This window comes from Rhyacophila brunnea, unplaced genomic scaffold, assembly GCF_057557595.1.
Source record: "Rhyacophila brunnea isolate RB1 unplaced genomic scaffold, BYU_Rbru_1.0 scaffold_7, whole genome shotgun sequence".
Classification (NCBI taxonomy): Eukaryota; Metazoa; Arthropoda; class Insecta; order Trichoptera; family Rhyacophilidae; genus Rhyacophila; species Rhyacophila brunnea.
The window spans coordinates 47,425,565-47,442,265 of NW_028233339.1; the positions used below are offsets into that span (position 1 = coordinate 47,425,565).

Consider the following 16,701-nt stretch of genomic DNA (forward strand, 5'->3'; position numbering starts at 1 on the left):
AATTCAGAAAGTTGAAAAGATAATAATAATCATAGGCCATTATAACCATTTTTAAAGCATTTTTGAAAACTTCTCCTTTTTTAAATGAGGAGCGGGTCTAGGACGATTTGGCGCCGGGACAACTGGACGCCACGCAAATCGAAAATAAATAGACGATAGGTACTTACAGGTACTTTGAAAAATATATTTAATATTATTATTTTTATTTAGGTTATTGTATTATGATTTAATACTTGGTGAGAATTTAAATATGCACACGTAAATAATGATTTAATCGTGCATATGTTTAAGTTCCAACGAAAAAAAAGTTTATTTTTTATTTTTATATAAAGCTTTAGGCGTGGTAATTCTCAATCCATAATAAAAAGAAACATTATGTTAATAGTGAAATGAATTAAAACTACTACTATCTACTACTACTAAGTAATAGATAGAAACTGATTAAAATTCCTCGTCTACGTTCTGTATACGTGTCTACAACAGTGCGGCGTCTAATTGTCCTGGCGTCCAGTTGTCCCATTCCCCTTTTGGCCGCTATCTAGAGTAGGAAAGTATAAAGTAGTATTAGCACTTATTGTAACAATTACAATAAATTAGTTGTAATTTATTACAATCAGTGCTATGTTTTAACAGCGTCTCTCTTGGCTGTGATAAATTTTAGAGTGAGATAGACAGTTTTGACAGTTCAGACGGCTAACTTATTGTAATTGTTACAATAAGTGTTAATATTTCGATAATTTTCTACCCTAGTTATTATAACTGCCGTAAAGGCCGAAAGTAGTCTTGTGTATAAAATAGATGCGCTGGTGTGGAGAAGTGGCGACTAGTGGAGGAAAAAGCAAAATAGGCTGTTATGAGGTGGGTCAGATGATATTATTTTGATGAAACATTTCTTAGAAGTCTGTGAACGGGTTCTGAAATTTCCAATCTGGTTTCAAAACAACATTATGACATGACCATGACCACGGTAATGAAGTGAACATGCCATCACCTCCTTCTACTACTGGACAGATCCTTCTTGCAAAATACTCCGTACTGTACAAGCTCACGATGAAACCGTTCCCAAGTGTCAATGTCAGCCATAAGACAATATTTCCTGTCACCTGACCCATATGATTAGTGGCGTAAAACAATGGCACACCAAAACATAAGAATAAAATCATTAGTACGGGATAAAAGAAGCCGAAAGCGTACGTCAAGACAACCTCATGGCTGACAGCCGATATCAAAAAGACGAGGAAAACACCGAATCCGTGACAACCCGTCAGCATTACGACATCTTTGAAGATATATTTGTGTAACCATTTATGAACTATGAAGTTCTCGGTACGATAGAATGTTCCGTAGCTGGATTGATTCCACCAATCCTGAAACCAAAAATATTTCAATTAATATTGTCGTGGTAAAGAATTCGCTTATGACTGATATACTTAGTAGGTAGTTAACATAAATAATTACAAGATAAAAAGAACTTTTTATATACAACGTTTTTAAATTTTCTGTTGAATTATTATGCTCAATATGCTCAAACTTGTACTTGATATGAAGTAAATAAAAAACAAACAAACAAACAAACAAATCGCTGGTTTGGAGGTAAAACTCATTATGTGCACTTTTGGCCAAAATGAGTTTTTTCATTATATCCACTAATTTCTACGATATCTATTGCTGGAAAAGGTCACTGTGACGATAGATATCCTATTAACGGAAAAAAAAACTGGGGAAGAAATCATTATCAGTACCTATTTAAGATTTATGTTCAGGAAAAAGTCATTCCCGCACATAATGATTTTTTCCTGAACTGTAAACATGTATAAGTAAGTTAGTGAGTGTATTATCTGTGGTTTGCATTGTTTATAACTTTCATCTTGTGCCAACTGTATGTTACTGGTTGATTTTTTGTATAAGATGAGAATAAATTATACTTATACTAAATAATCAGAATGATGGTGTTAATAAGTTTAATGTAAAATACTGCCTGAACGTCAAAAATGTTATACATTTCAAATGGACCAATTAATACAGCTTTGGCTGGATTAAGCCAAAACTGGATCATTCAGAAACAATGACCGAAGAGGGGAAAAAAGTCCAGCCAATAAAGCTAGTGAGGCAAACATGAAACTGGTTATCGATCACATTAAGAGTTTCCCTTCGTAGACTAAACAGCCGCGTACGATACAGTTAACCATAAAATTCTGCTGAGTAAACTTTACATTTACAACCTCCTGAATGATTTAAAAATAACAGGAGTGATTGAAAAGCTCCTGGTCAACCGAAGATTCTTTGTAACACTGGACGGAAAACGCCGCCGTTGGGGACAACAACGGAACGGCCTTTCACAAGGTACCGTCTTGGCACCCATACTGTTCAAAGTTTATACTAATGATCAGCCAATCGGAGTCAACACAAAACATTTCCTCTATGCAGATGATCTAGCCGTGTTATATCAAAGCATTAGCTTCGGAGTGATTGAGAAACAGCTTAAAGATACATTGAGCGAGTTAAAGACATACTACGACCTCAATCAACTTAAGCCAAATCTATGTAAATCACGTGTAGGAGCGTTCCATCTCCAAAACATGGACGCAGGGAAATTGCTTGATGTCGTTTGGGATGGGGTGCATTTAGAACCCACAAACAGCCAACAAATACCTGGGAATTCCCTTAGATCGGATGCTGTTCTATAAACAACACTGCATTAATACTAAAATGAAGACACCAGCAAAGAACAGTATCTTGAGAAAGGTAAGCCGTAATACGTAGGGAGCTCAACTACATACACTCAGGGTCTCAGCCCTTGCACTATGCACCTCGGTGGCCGAGTATGCCTGGCCGGTATGGCATATGTCAGCGCACACGAGACATGTGGACTGCGCTCAACGAAACCTGCCGGATCGTGATGGGGTGCTTGAAATCCACTCCTGTCATTAAAGTTCACGTGCTTTCAGGAATAGCCTCCCTCTAATCCGATTCCAAACTGCAGCCCTAGTTGAAAAGGCAGCCCAAGAGAGAGTCAGCGACACGTCATGCATGCAAATGTGCAAAACAAGGCTAAAATCCAGAAAAGGCCTTATGGCGACAACTATACGTCTGATCGTCTCGGCGGCTAACCTTGCCTCTGAGGGTTTCGAAGATTGGGTAAAGCCAGCCTTGGGTACTGCACATGCAAAGCCCTAAACAGACTGAAAACCATGGTAGGGCGCAACCGAGATAACATGGTGAAGTGGGGGTTCTCTGAGGACCAAACCTGCGAGTGTTGTGAAATGCAAAGCATGGAGCACCTATTTTCATGCAAGGCTTGTCTAGTAAGCTTCAACTTCGACTTGATCTTACAAGCCGAGGAAAATGGTGTTACCTTCGCTAACTTCTGGAGTGACACATTGTAGGTATTGAAGACCGAATACGACGAAGAAATTTAAAATTAATAAGCAATAGAAACATAAATGAAAATTTAGAGCTAGTAATGTGGCTCCAAATTAAATGGCTATGTTATGAGAAAAAATTACCTGGAATTATCCAATATCGGTATAACCATACAGGACCTTACAGAAAAATTTATGCAGCAGGAAAAGGGAGACGGAGTAATGTTGTTCCACAATTAGAAGGTGCATATCAATCCATATTACCAATATCTAATTTGAAAAAAAAAAGATCTTATGAAGTTTTGTAAAAACGGTGACATTCCGGAAGAGCTAAGATATTGGTAGGTATGCAAATTTACTATCTATATTGATCGCGACACATTAGACACATTACAAGAGCCAGACGTTTTGGAAGACATTGTTGAGGAATAAAGAATATTTTTTATTGCTGTTTATCTTACCTCAATTTATTATAATTATTGGTTTGTCCTTATTATCATCACCAGTGTATTATTATTGTGAAATAATTATTATTAATCTCAGTGTATGTTTAATTGCTTTCAATTTGAATTGTTACTAATTCCTATTTTGGTTAAAATAAATAATTTTTATTCTTTAGTACTTAGTAGTAGTCTTAAGTACCTACTAAAAAAGAATCCAAAACAATAAAAAACATTGCGAAACCCTTGCCAAAGTATTGACATACTATCACTTTACTAACAAACATGTGTGTGGAAAAACTCATTATATACAAAAACTCATTTTTTTAAATGTTCCTAATTTTTTTATAGAATCTGATTACCTTCAATGTATTCTCTGATTTTTTATACATTTTATACAAAAAGAAGAAAAAATGTTAATTTAAAATTGGATTTTTAATCGCAAAAAATATGTTCAAACCTCATTATCTCAGAACATCAAAATGTAACATAATAAGTTTTTTTAACCTTTTAACCAGCGAACCTCATTATCTCAGAACATCAAAATGTAACATAATGAGTTTTTTTTAACCTTTAAACCAGCGAAATATAGAATACTGAAATGTCATTTTGACCCGGACAAACAAGAATACGAGCTAATAAAAACGTTGTAAAAATGTCTTCAATTAATTAAAATGAGTAAGTGAAATCCCTTCAGAACTCAGAATATTTAGGCGCTCTTGAATAAAGTTTTTAAACATTTACATTGGTAAATTAAATGACTAATAGTTGTTTTTTTCCTTCATCAACACTCACAGTCATGGTTACAAATCAAAACGCAATAATTATTAACACTAAGTTATAAGTATAATACGTTATAGATATTTGAAAACAGTTAGATTTGTTATATTACGCATTGCGAACAAATTGCAAAATTGAGGGCCAATAATTGGAGTAGTTACACGAAGCCCCTGCTTACAGGAAGCCAATATTATATTATTGGTACTTGAAAAAACTATATACTAACTTCAACAATTTTATAGGACATTTTGATAATAACAAAATTACTTATAAAATCACTTTGATATTTTCTAGCCGTTTTATTAACAAAATAATTAATACTTATTTTAAAAAAATTATTCTTATCTAACTATAGCGCTCTAGAATCTACTCTACTGTGGGCACAGTGGAAGATGTAGATTATAGAGAGTGACAATGTTAAGTTTGAACTTACCAAATAGAATCGCCTGTCAGCGAATCTGAGGAGTTCGGACGACAAGTTGTGCCAGGTATGCAATAGCAGGTAGAATCCAGTAAAACACAACACCTGTCCTGGCAGCAACATCGCAAACAGAGACGAGACTAGCTCACCTGCATCCATCACCTGTGATCATCGCAAAAAATACACTATTATTACGTCAATAATATGAACTGAAAAGTAGGCAGACTGTAGGCATCTAATGGTCCAGCGGTCGAAATGAAAAAATGCTACGAACCGGAGCGCCCAATAACATTACAAAAATAATGAAGTGTGATACGCCACTTATACCTACTTGGGCAGGAGTTTGAAAAATTATATTATTATTTTTTCTTCCTTTACTGTCGGTCCATTGTCTGTCTAGCCCCACGGGGAGTCACTGATTTGTACTAATCAATGATTATTTCTTGTACGTATTCATTTTTTAATACTACTATAGGCCATGTGGCCCAATGATAGTAAGTAGTAGAGAAAATCACATAAATATATTTGAACCCAGATCCTTGGATCAGAAGCCAGTACTTTCCCACTAGACTACTGGGGCCGCGATGTATTATTTACGATAGTTTTTAATTAGTTAATTTAGTATTAACATGAAAAATGAATGTTGGATATACCTATAAAATAAATTAATTTAATTACTTTCGTTACGAACCGTAACGCATTTTTATTTTTTTCAGTCTTGAAGATTTCTACCCGGTCCATTTCGAGCGCTGGCAATAGCCACAAAATACTATATATTTTGTAATTCAGTTAAAACTGTAAAACGAAAAGTAACATTTTCGATTGACCCATCAGAAAAGCTCTCGAATGTGGTTTTTACGGCGTATTTGCATAAATACTATAACTTTAACCCGTTTTGGTGATATTAACTATAATTCTGTGAAACAGAAGTTCACTGGAGTCTGGATTCGCTGAATACCCACGATTTTGAACCATGTCATTGGTCTGTTTGTATCTATATAGTATTAAATACGAGTACCTAGTCGAGTTTTCGTGTTTCTAGTTCCGATATAGTAACTCTTAAAAAATAATTTGTTTGATTGGTTGATTGTCGGGGGGGGGGGGGGTATGTTGGTCCGTGGATGGTCTTTTTGAAGGTTTATCATGACAGGTTGTTATTGTGCTAGGTTGTTAGGATAGGTTAGGTGTGTAATTTGATACAAACCTGATTTGGCGTGCCGAAGGTTAGCCAATGTGGAATAATGAATTTTTCAAACAGGAAACCTATGTAGAATATGGTGGCTACAAATTCCAATAATAGTATGCACACAACGCTCCATCTAATGTTTTTGGTTCTGAAAATGATGGCAAGAAATTTATTTATTAGATTATATCGGTAGAGGTAATAATAAAATGTCTATAACGTGGGTCGGAAAAATTAAAATAGAATTCGCAATGACCCCTCGGTCGGCTCATGCATGGTAAAACGTTTTTGCTGATGTTACACATTTCAATACCTACCAAAATAAATGAGTCAAATCGATATAGATTATCATTATACATGATAGCGAACCGTATTAAGCCGCTTAATATGTTTTTATGTCGTTATTGACAGCTGCCCCATTTCATGCATAAAAAACCAAATTTAAATAAAATTCGAATGTCATTTTTTGCTCACTGTCATTTCAAAACGTGCGATTAATCTTTCTTTTCGCGCAATCAATCTCGAGTTGATTGCGAAATGTTATATCAATGGTCGGTATTTTTTTTGTAAATTTTGAGTAAAATTCAACGATAATTAATTACATTTAAAAAACACGCAAAACACATTAAGACAGAATCTGTGTTTAGTATATAAATAGTAATTACTACAGTTGTGACATCTGCAATAAAAAGATGAACCAGTTAATATATACATATTAACATAATCATGGCCCCCACAAGGGTGGGGGGGGGCTGACAGGGCTCTAGCCTGGGGGCCCGGCGTGACGAGCCGACCAGAGAAGTGAGATAAACACAGATCACAAATTTGCTCTAATAGTAAAAAAAGGCGCTATTTTCCTTTGAATAATATTAATATTAAACTATTTGGTTATACGATGCATTTTCTTACTGTGTGCTGATAATAGACAACTCCATAATTCAAATGGATGTACTCGCACATTTTCGCACAAAATTCACTAGAAATACAATATTTGGATAACGCTACTGCAGCTCGCCACACTGACTTTACCCTTAGAGATAGGTAGGGGGCCCACCAATCATCCTAGCCTGGGGGCCCGCTTCAGGATGTCGGGGCCATGAACATAATTTAAGTTATTGAAGTACCTACGTGACGTTAATTATTTATAATTTACAAATATGACCTATGTAGGTATCACTTTATGTAACGAACGATGATACTGCGAATGTCGGTATCACACGTTCAGAAAATGTAGCTGCCTACTTTAATTCAGGTTTCACTGATGATCTAAACATCTAGTTTGTTTTTTAAAATGTCTCTGATCAACGATTAGCCGATTCAATAGAAAGTTTTCTGTGTAACCTCTGTTTACACAGAATGTATCGAACAAAGGTATGACTGTATACAGCCGACTTAAAACTCGCGTATCTATAAATAGGTAAGTGAGATTTTTTTGTACTGGTAGAATATTTTAAACCAAGGGAGACTAACTTTGAAAACGTGATATTTTTGTCAAATATTAAGTAGGTACCTTCCTAGTAGATACATGCCTAATTCTGAATGACATTTAAAAACAAATGTCTCAAACGTGTACCTACTTTAAATTTTGGTGTAATGTGATATAACAACGTATCGTCCGAAGGTAAACTTCGAAGTAAGAACTTAGTGGGACGTGTTATTTAAGTGAGTCATAAAAATCATAACATACATTTTCAGGTCTCAATCGAAGGTATATAATGTGCTGATAGCAATTTTCAATGCGATTTCGCTGATAAAACGGTTGCAAACTTCTGGTTTATGACTTATAACTTCTAACAACTTATAATAATTTATTATCAAAGAGGCTTTTCTAATTCGTTTCTCAAACTTATCTTTAAGTGAGTTGTGGGTTATTATGTTTTAAAATACCTTGGATAAGATTCTCTGTATGTGAAGGTCGGCGCAAACAAGTAATACAGATAGCTGGAGAACGGAGGAAGATCTGTTAATGTCTGTAATGACGTGGACGTCGAGTTCAGTACCAGCGGTGAAACACTGCGGACATACGCATGGATCTTCATGATGAAGCGAAACTGGAAGAAATGAGAGTGATTGGAAAACCATGTAAGGGCCAAGACACACGGTAACACAGTCGCCGTAGCGTCGACACAGGTCTTCCTTGATTGCAATTCATGTATTCAAAACGAATCACGCAAAACAATTTCAATTGCATACATTGAAAACTTTTGGAACCAAGTACGACTGTAATATAATAGTATCTGCGTCACTGTGTACCTTGGTCCTAAACTGGGCGTACACACAGAGCGCCGATGTGGATAATGCATATATTTTTAGAAAAAAAATAATATCTATTTATATTTCACTGGATTTGCATAGAATACATGTGATGTTCCATTATACTATCCCACAGTTAAAAGTTAATTAACAGGCAGACCACATGTATTTTAAACCAGGATCCAAAAGGTTAAAGTGTCTTTTTGAAGTTATACTTCTTTTGGCGCGTTTGGGAAATTAGATCAGAGTGTATTTTTGGCGTGTGGCATGTAACACATAATTTATTTTTTCACACGAAAAAAATAAACTCGATTGAATTCGAACCACCGATTGTTCGATTATCAGCCGAACGCACTACCTTTACGCCACAGTATGATACTGCAATCGTAACGATTATACAGTGTAATATTATAGTTTAGAATTGTTCCGTTGCCTAGGCAGCGAATTTATTGTTGTCGGCCATTTGCAATTCCTTACGTAAACAAACGATTAAACGTCAGAAACGTCAAACCATTATATAATTTAGTAATATAAGTTAAAGTGTAGGTATATAAATGAAATGTAAAATAAAATGAACATGTACCGTTAAAAAAAGATTTTTTTTCGGTTAGGTTCATGTTCAAACACGCGCGTTAACATGATCTTACTCCCTATTTCAATTTTAGTTTGTCAATTTATGGCTACGGCTGTATGTTGTAGCTTAACCACTGGGGGATGACAAAAGAAATGGCTTATTTCAAAAAAATACTACCTTATTCTTAGGTCAATAATTATTATAAAGCAATCATTATTCGTAGGATGTTTATCACACTTGAATGGTTAAAGACATAGCTTATGATAAGTATCTTTAGAATTATCTTCAAGTGTGTTAATCTTGCCGATTTTTTGAATAATAAAATGCCTATTTCTTGTCAAATTTGGGATCACAGAGATTATCAATATAGTTTTTTATCGTAAATATTTTACTAAAATTATCTCGTCATAAATTATACTAATGGTTTTATAAATGCGTTTAAAAATTAATAAATGTAAAAAATCTTAACACTACTGCACAGTTATGTACCGAAATATGACTATATTCTAAAACATTAGAGCGAGAGGTTTAAAAGAATACTATTTTATGTAATAAAAATACTTTATGCAGTCATCAAATGTTTAAAATAAATATAAAGGATAATAAGGCTTCAAAATTATATAAATAGATTATCTACAACGTTTAAGGTATGTCCAGGATCATGCTTTGAAAATAGAACAAAAGCTCCATTTTGACCTACGCTGAGCATGTCCCCCCTTAATGTACTTTTCGGGAACGGCAGGAAACTGGACGCAATCTCGAATCGAGAGGTAGGTAATTGACAACCGGCATGTATCTATAGTCTAAGCAACCGGCACTACTTTATTTTTAAACAAACACATTTATGTTGGTATGTATTAATCAATTATACATTATTTTACAAAGCAAATTCATATGATAATTAAACGATATAATACGCTGTAATACCTTGTTGAACTCACGTGGGTGTTGTAGAGTCCTTCATTCGGGCATTTTTTATGTTTGGGGAGTGAGAGACGTAACGGGCACATATAGATATATTGATAACACAGATTTTCAATTTGAAAGCTCCGCACAGAGCTAGGTTTATTTACGGTTATACAAACATTGTCATTATAATTGGGCGAGCATTGATTTTATTACATTATTTTAAAACAACTTAACGGAGATTTTCGCTTTTACAAGACACTGGCATTTGGGATGGGGGTAGATTAACTTTAGATATCTAACGGTACTATTCACTTTGTATTAAGTATTACGCGGCAGAGGGGTCTTCCGGCCGTCTTCGGAACTGTCTCATGAACTATTTTTCAAAGGGGATCTTTGCACCTCAGGGTGCGGGGCAAGAGGAAGTCACTTGACAAACTTTCAAAAATATTACGGTAATTTTTGGCCCGGGGTCTTCAATGCCGGATATCCTTTCCAAGAAAAGGGGGGTCAGGTAATTTATTGTTTCTGGGTTTGAAGACACGCTGAGAGAGCGCATTTCGTTTGCGGAGTATATTTTATTTTATAATATTTATCGGGGGGTTGCAAACTTTTGCAGGGCTGGTCATTTAACGTTGTCCTTAAATTTGTGGTTAGATTACTGATTTGGAATTTGAAACGTTCTCGTGCTAGGGGTTTCATTTGGTAATAGCTGTTATGGAATTGATTTTGAATTTCTTATTGAAAGGGGTTCGAGATAATACATTATACTCGTATCTCCCCTAAAAATACAAGCCTAGGAAAGTTACATTTTTAATGGAATGCCTGTTCGTTTTCGCAATGATGAAAGTCAACCACTGGCGAGGGGTGGAGGTAGGCTGTTAAGATCCGACATAAATAGTGCACACTAAACTTTGTCAGTCTTTGTAAAACCTGAGTTTTTTTTAACTGGTGGTGTTATTAAAAGTAAAAACAGAAATTAATACGCACTTACCATCTCTGTGGTGACAATGAATGTGGATGCGACTGGGAATACAATCTGCCCGCAGACGTAGAGAGTTGCTGTCAAGAACGACAGCAGGAAAACAACGTAACAGCATAAAGAGAACATGTCCCATGACTTCCGTATCATTTCTGTAATCAAATGCATCATAGCTGGTCCATATATATAATTAGTGGTACACAGAAAAATATAGGTATGGCCCAAAATTCAATGTTTTATTGTTGTCTCAATGTTTCAATAACATACTATCAAATATTATGCACCTTCCTTGTACATACCAAATATCATATCTCAATTAATATTTTTTGTGTGATTTTGTAGTATTTTTTTTTAAATCCCTGGAGATGGGAACTAAAAGACAAGACTGGCAGAAGGAGGTTAGATTTAGGTATCGATAAATAATTGAATACCAGTATTGAAATACCGGTATTGCAATCCCTAATGCCATCGTTGAAAACTTCAAATGAACTCTCTACTTCAATTGTATGATATGTAGCAGTGGCGTGCGGTGACTTTTGATATCGGGTATTCTCTTCATCACAAGCAGTTTTATCTATCAAAACAGCTATTGTCAAGTTAAATGTCTAAACTTTCAGTACCTGCACTGTATATCCATATAAGTATGCAGAATTTATGTACCTAAGCATTGCATTTTTGGAAAAATATGAACGACGGATTTCATTAATAATTAAATACACTGAAAACGCAACTAACCCACTCTATCTATCAACTCAATACATGGTAGTATAATTCTTAATATATTGTTATGTTAATTTTAATATGCTGTGCTTGTAATCCTAGTAAGTAGGTAGTATTATGATAATATTTGTTCATTCCCAAAATTTTTCGTTATATTTTTATCGTATGAATATCTAGGTAAGGTGATAAATAATTAAGGTAGGTATGCGCCGCATCTACGGCATCTATGAATTCCGCGCAACCGATATTATGTAAGTAGGTATAGGCCATGGCCCCCACAAGGGGGGGCTGATGGGGCTCTAGCCTGGGGGCCCGGGTTCAGGAGTCGACCAGATACGTGAGATAAATACACAACACGAATTTTCTCTTATAGGAAAAAAATATGCGATTGTGCGATGGAATTTTACAACGTTTTTATTAGCTCGTATTCTTGTTTGTCCGGTGGTTGTTTGTGCAGTACAAATCTTGCAATCGATTTTTAACTAACTTCCCGACTAGTTAGACATTTGAAACTTTTAGAATATATCAGAACACGATGCCAATGCATTCTTTTAATACTTTTAGCCATCTTTAAGTAGAATTGAATTCATTTTCAGTTAAATAATTCTGTTTTGTATGGAAAGTTATTTCAGATAAATCCGTAAAAAGTAAAAGACTATTATTGGTTGCTAAGAGGGTGGTCCTAGCAACTAAATTATTAATATATACGTGCGTTACTATGGAAATCAAAATGACATTTCAGTATTCTATATTTATTTGTTTTATATTTACTTCATATCAAGTACAAGTTTGAGCATATTGAGCATAATAATTCAATAGAAAATTTAAAAACGTTGTAATATAAAAAATTCTCTTTATATTGTAGTTATTTAATTGTATATTGATACCAGACGCTAAAAACACATCTTAATTTTACCGCGTAGGTACGCCATTCGGAAAACACTACTGTAGAGCGTCACACTGCCTTTGCTTTTAGTGATAGGTAAGGGGGCCCGCCAAAGATCCTAGCCTGGGGGCCCACTCCTTACCATTTCATAATGGAATAGTACCACACAATGTGTGGGCTGACAGGGCTCTAGCTTGGGGGCCCGGCGTGGTAAGTCGACCAAATAAGTGAGATAAACACACATCACAAACTTGCTCTAATAGTAAAAAGCTAATTTCCTTCAGTAATGTAATCATTTAAAATGATGTGGTTGGACAATGCAATTTTTAATTGTGTATCGATACCCATCAACTCCATAATTCAAATGGAATAAAATATACAAAAAAACACTAAATATATTAATTTTACCGCGTACACCATTTGGAAAACGCTTCTGTAGAGCGTCACATTGCCTTTATCCTTAGCGATAGGTAGCTAAAGCCTGCGGGGCCGCTTCAGGATGTGGGGGTCATGGCTGTAGGTATGTACCCACTACTTACTATTTTTCGTAAGAGCGAGCCTCCCGCCACCCCACAGTCTGAGGAAGAGATGAGGCAGAAAAGCAACAAGTTGCATCACTATCCATACACCAATAACTAAATGCATTTTTCCAAAGCTTGTTTTTATCACTCCGAATCCTATGTTTATTCTGAAAGTAAAAACATAATGTTTTACAATTAGTGTTGGTTTTTTATTCGTGTGCAACTTTCACTGTATGATGATAGTAACTAGATAAAAATAAATAAAGTAATTACGGTGAATTATGTAAATTTACGTGACAATAATATAATTAATATGCCATGACCTATGTAAAAATCAAGAAAGCCATGGCGTCTATTTTTCGCTGACAGGGATGCTTCAAATGCATTTGCGTTAGTATGCGCATTCTGGGGAACAATTCAAATAACCCCGAAGTGAGTAGAAAGAGGTATAGAATAAAATATCTCTGTTCAAAACCGATAATGGTATTAAATTATTATTATTGATTATTATACTGTTTTGCTTATTTACGAGTATTATTACTTACTAATTATTTTTTAAGCCCGCTATTTAGATGTGATTAATAATTAACGACTAGCAATGGTATTAATTATTCTGAAAAATTTATTATAACATATTTTAAAATGACCTATATAAAAATAATATTATTATAGTACTACCTACATAGCAGTAGCGAAGGGTGGACGTAGCCTGTTAAGATTCGCTATAAAAAGTGCACAATACACTTTGTTAGTCATACGTATTTGTTTTTATTGAACTAAGACTATCAATTACAGATCAACTCATTTAGTGCTAACACCGCGACTGGCGCGTTTGGAGTACTTGGTCATTAGATATTATAATTAACGTGCTATTTAAATGTGGTAATTAAAAGGTCAGCAGTGATTGTCTTAAGCCCTGCCTAAACCAAACCATAATAGTTTTGGTATATTTTGGTCGAAACGACAAAATTGTAGGTACACGCTTTTTCATTCATACTTATTTGTTTTCGTTGGATTAAGAATACACATTACACATATTGTTGGTTCATTTTTTTTTAAATAAATCAAGCCCTGCCTAAACCAAACTATAATAGATAAAAAATATTATTCTATCTATAAATATCCAAAGTTATGTATTTAATTGCATAATTTTAGATATTTTATAGAGTACGAGTATTTTTTACTATTATCTATTATGGCTTGGTTTCGCAGGGTTTAATTGAATTTTAAAATTGTGTAAACTGTAGTCTGAGAAAAAAAATACGTATGACTGAAAAAGTTTAGTGTCCACCATTTATGTCGGATCTTAACAGCCTTCCTCCACCCTTCGTCACTGCTACATAGTGTACCTATAATTTGAGAAAGTATGTACGTATAGTTAATAATAATTAATGACTAAACCCCACCCAAGCCGCCATTGAGGGGGTGCGTACGCCAATGAAACAATTCCTATGGCTGCGGGACAAAGGAAATGTTGTGAAACTTGATGTGTAATTCATGCAAATAATAAAATTGTATCACTTGCCTTCCATGATTTATCAAGTCGCATATTATTGTATTCGAGAATAGCAGAATCAATGATACGACAGACGCGTTGTATATTGTGCGAATGTTTGGATTTTCCATAAGATCTGTGAGGAGAGAGTTTCTTGCAATAAATTCTTCTGCTCGTACCCTTTCACCAGTTTGATTATGTCTGCAATATAAAGAAACACTTTAAAAACTGATTAATGTACCAGACATTAGTGTGGTGGTTTGCGGTTGAAACTGTGAGAATTGGTATGTCGTAGGCGGGTCCAGGACAATTATTCGGCGCCGGGACAACTGGGCGCCACGCAATAGAAAGAAATTCGAAAATAAATAGACGTTCATGAATTATTAATTAATACTTGGAATGATATGATGACATGATGATTGTAAATATGCACACGTAAATAATGGTTTAATTGTGCATAATGTTTAAGTTCCAATGATAGGAGTGTTTTTTTTTTAAATTTTTATCTAAAGCCTCATTCAAAATAATTCTCAATCCGTAATAAAAAACATTATGTTAATAGAAAAATTAATTAAAACTACTAAGTAGTAGAAATAGACAAATTCCTCGTCTTTTTCTGTATAAAATCGTAATTAACGTCTATTTACTTCGTTCGATAGTGCGGCGCCCAATTATCCCGGCGCCCAGTTATCCTAGATCCATAGTAGGCGGGGTGAACAAACTATAAAATCACACAACAATAAAAATTAAATGAATAAATAATTACAAGATAACTTTTTATATACAACGTTTTTAAATTTTCTGTTCAATTATTATGCTCAATATGCTCAAACTTGAACTTGATATGAAGTAAATAAAAAATAAACAAACAAACAAATATAGAATACTGAAATGTCATTTCGACATTTCATTTTGATTTCCATAGTAACGCACGTATATATTAATAATTTAGTTGCTAGGATCACCCACTTAGCAACCAATAATAGTGGATTGGATTCCGGATTTCTTCCGAAATAACTTTTCATACAAAATAGAATTAACTGAAAATGAATTCAATTCTACTTAAAGATGGCTAAAAGTATTAAAATGTCTAGCTAGTCGGAAAGTTAGTTAAAAATCAATTGCAAGATTTGTACTGGACAAACAACCACCGGACAAACAAGAATACGAGCTAATAAAAACGTTGTAGTAAACAAATCCCTTTCTGTAAATAAATAATAATAATTTATTAAATTACGAATGTTGTGTCAAAATGCACGACCGAAATTAAAAAGAATTGATATTATGTCCGTAGGTACCTCTTGTCTTTTTCTTTTCTGCCATTCTTAGTTTTCGAATGAGTGTCACCTATTCTGGTATCAGCACCTTCACTTTCTTGGATCTCAGTTGGATTGTACAACTGCAACGTGATTGGTTCAGCCACCTGGTCACCATTTTTCTCATTATTAATTAACTGCAATAAAATGTAATGTTCTTTTTTTAACATACCCACGTAATTTCGAAAAAATATTTTTTCTCATAAATCTTTTGGACAAAGATATCTATAAGTAGGTACATATTGAACTTGTTCGACTATAGTCTAAGGCCTACCGCGCATGAACGATTTCCTATCGTACGATCAACAATCGAGGAGTTGTAACCATCGTATTGCAATGCAACCCCACGCATGGACGATCGAGCGAACGGCCGAATTGAAAATCTGTGTTCAGACACAAAATTTTACACCGATTCGAACCGGCAGGGGTCCCATTGGCAATGCTTTTAAATGAGAGCCCGCACATGACAAGTCATGGCCGGCCGAGAGGCACTCATACATGCACGCACAAGTGACGCGGTCGTATGTAGCGCACGCATATATCGAACCGCCATATTTGACTTGACAGTTCATCGATGCGTACCTATTGGCTTTGCATGCGCGTACCAGTCCCATTTTTTCAGTTTCTTTCTTCATAAATTAATAATATATACACCCACATTTTAAAACAGTTTGATAATCTATACAAAACCTCTATATATTATATAATATAAGCTCTACAAAATACATTTTGACGTTTCTTATATTGCATCCGCCATTTTTCGGTGCGGAAGCATATCTTCAGTGCGCGCGCATTGCCTCCGATCTATATCACGCCATGCGCGCTCAAACATACTGGCCGGTAATAATTTGGATCATGCGCG

At 34.8% G+C, this 16,701-nt stretch overlaps 1 protein-coding gene across 1 annotated transcript; it reads right to left on the minus strand.

Moving 5' to 3' along the window:
* Positions 1-324: 324 nt before the first annotated feature.
* On the minus strand, positions 325-16,453 carry LOC147065002 (sterol O-acyltransferase 1-like). The gene is made up of 9 exons (XM_085957630.1): positions 16,445-16,453; positions 15,822-15,976; positions 14,554-14,724; positions 13,047-13,195; positions 10,914-11,053; positions 8,074-8,237; positions 6,208-6,337; positions 5,016-5,165; positions 325-1,367 (listed from the first exon to the last, which is right to left on the minus strand). Exons 1-9 carry the CDS (start codon positions 16,451-16,453, stop codon positions 894-896), a joined length of 1,542 nt encoding a protein of 513 aa, XP_085813756.1. The 3' UTR covers positions 325-893.
* Positions 16,454-16,701: the final 248 nt, after the last annotated feature.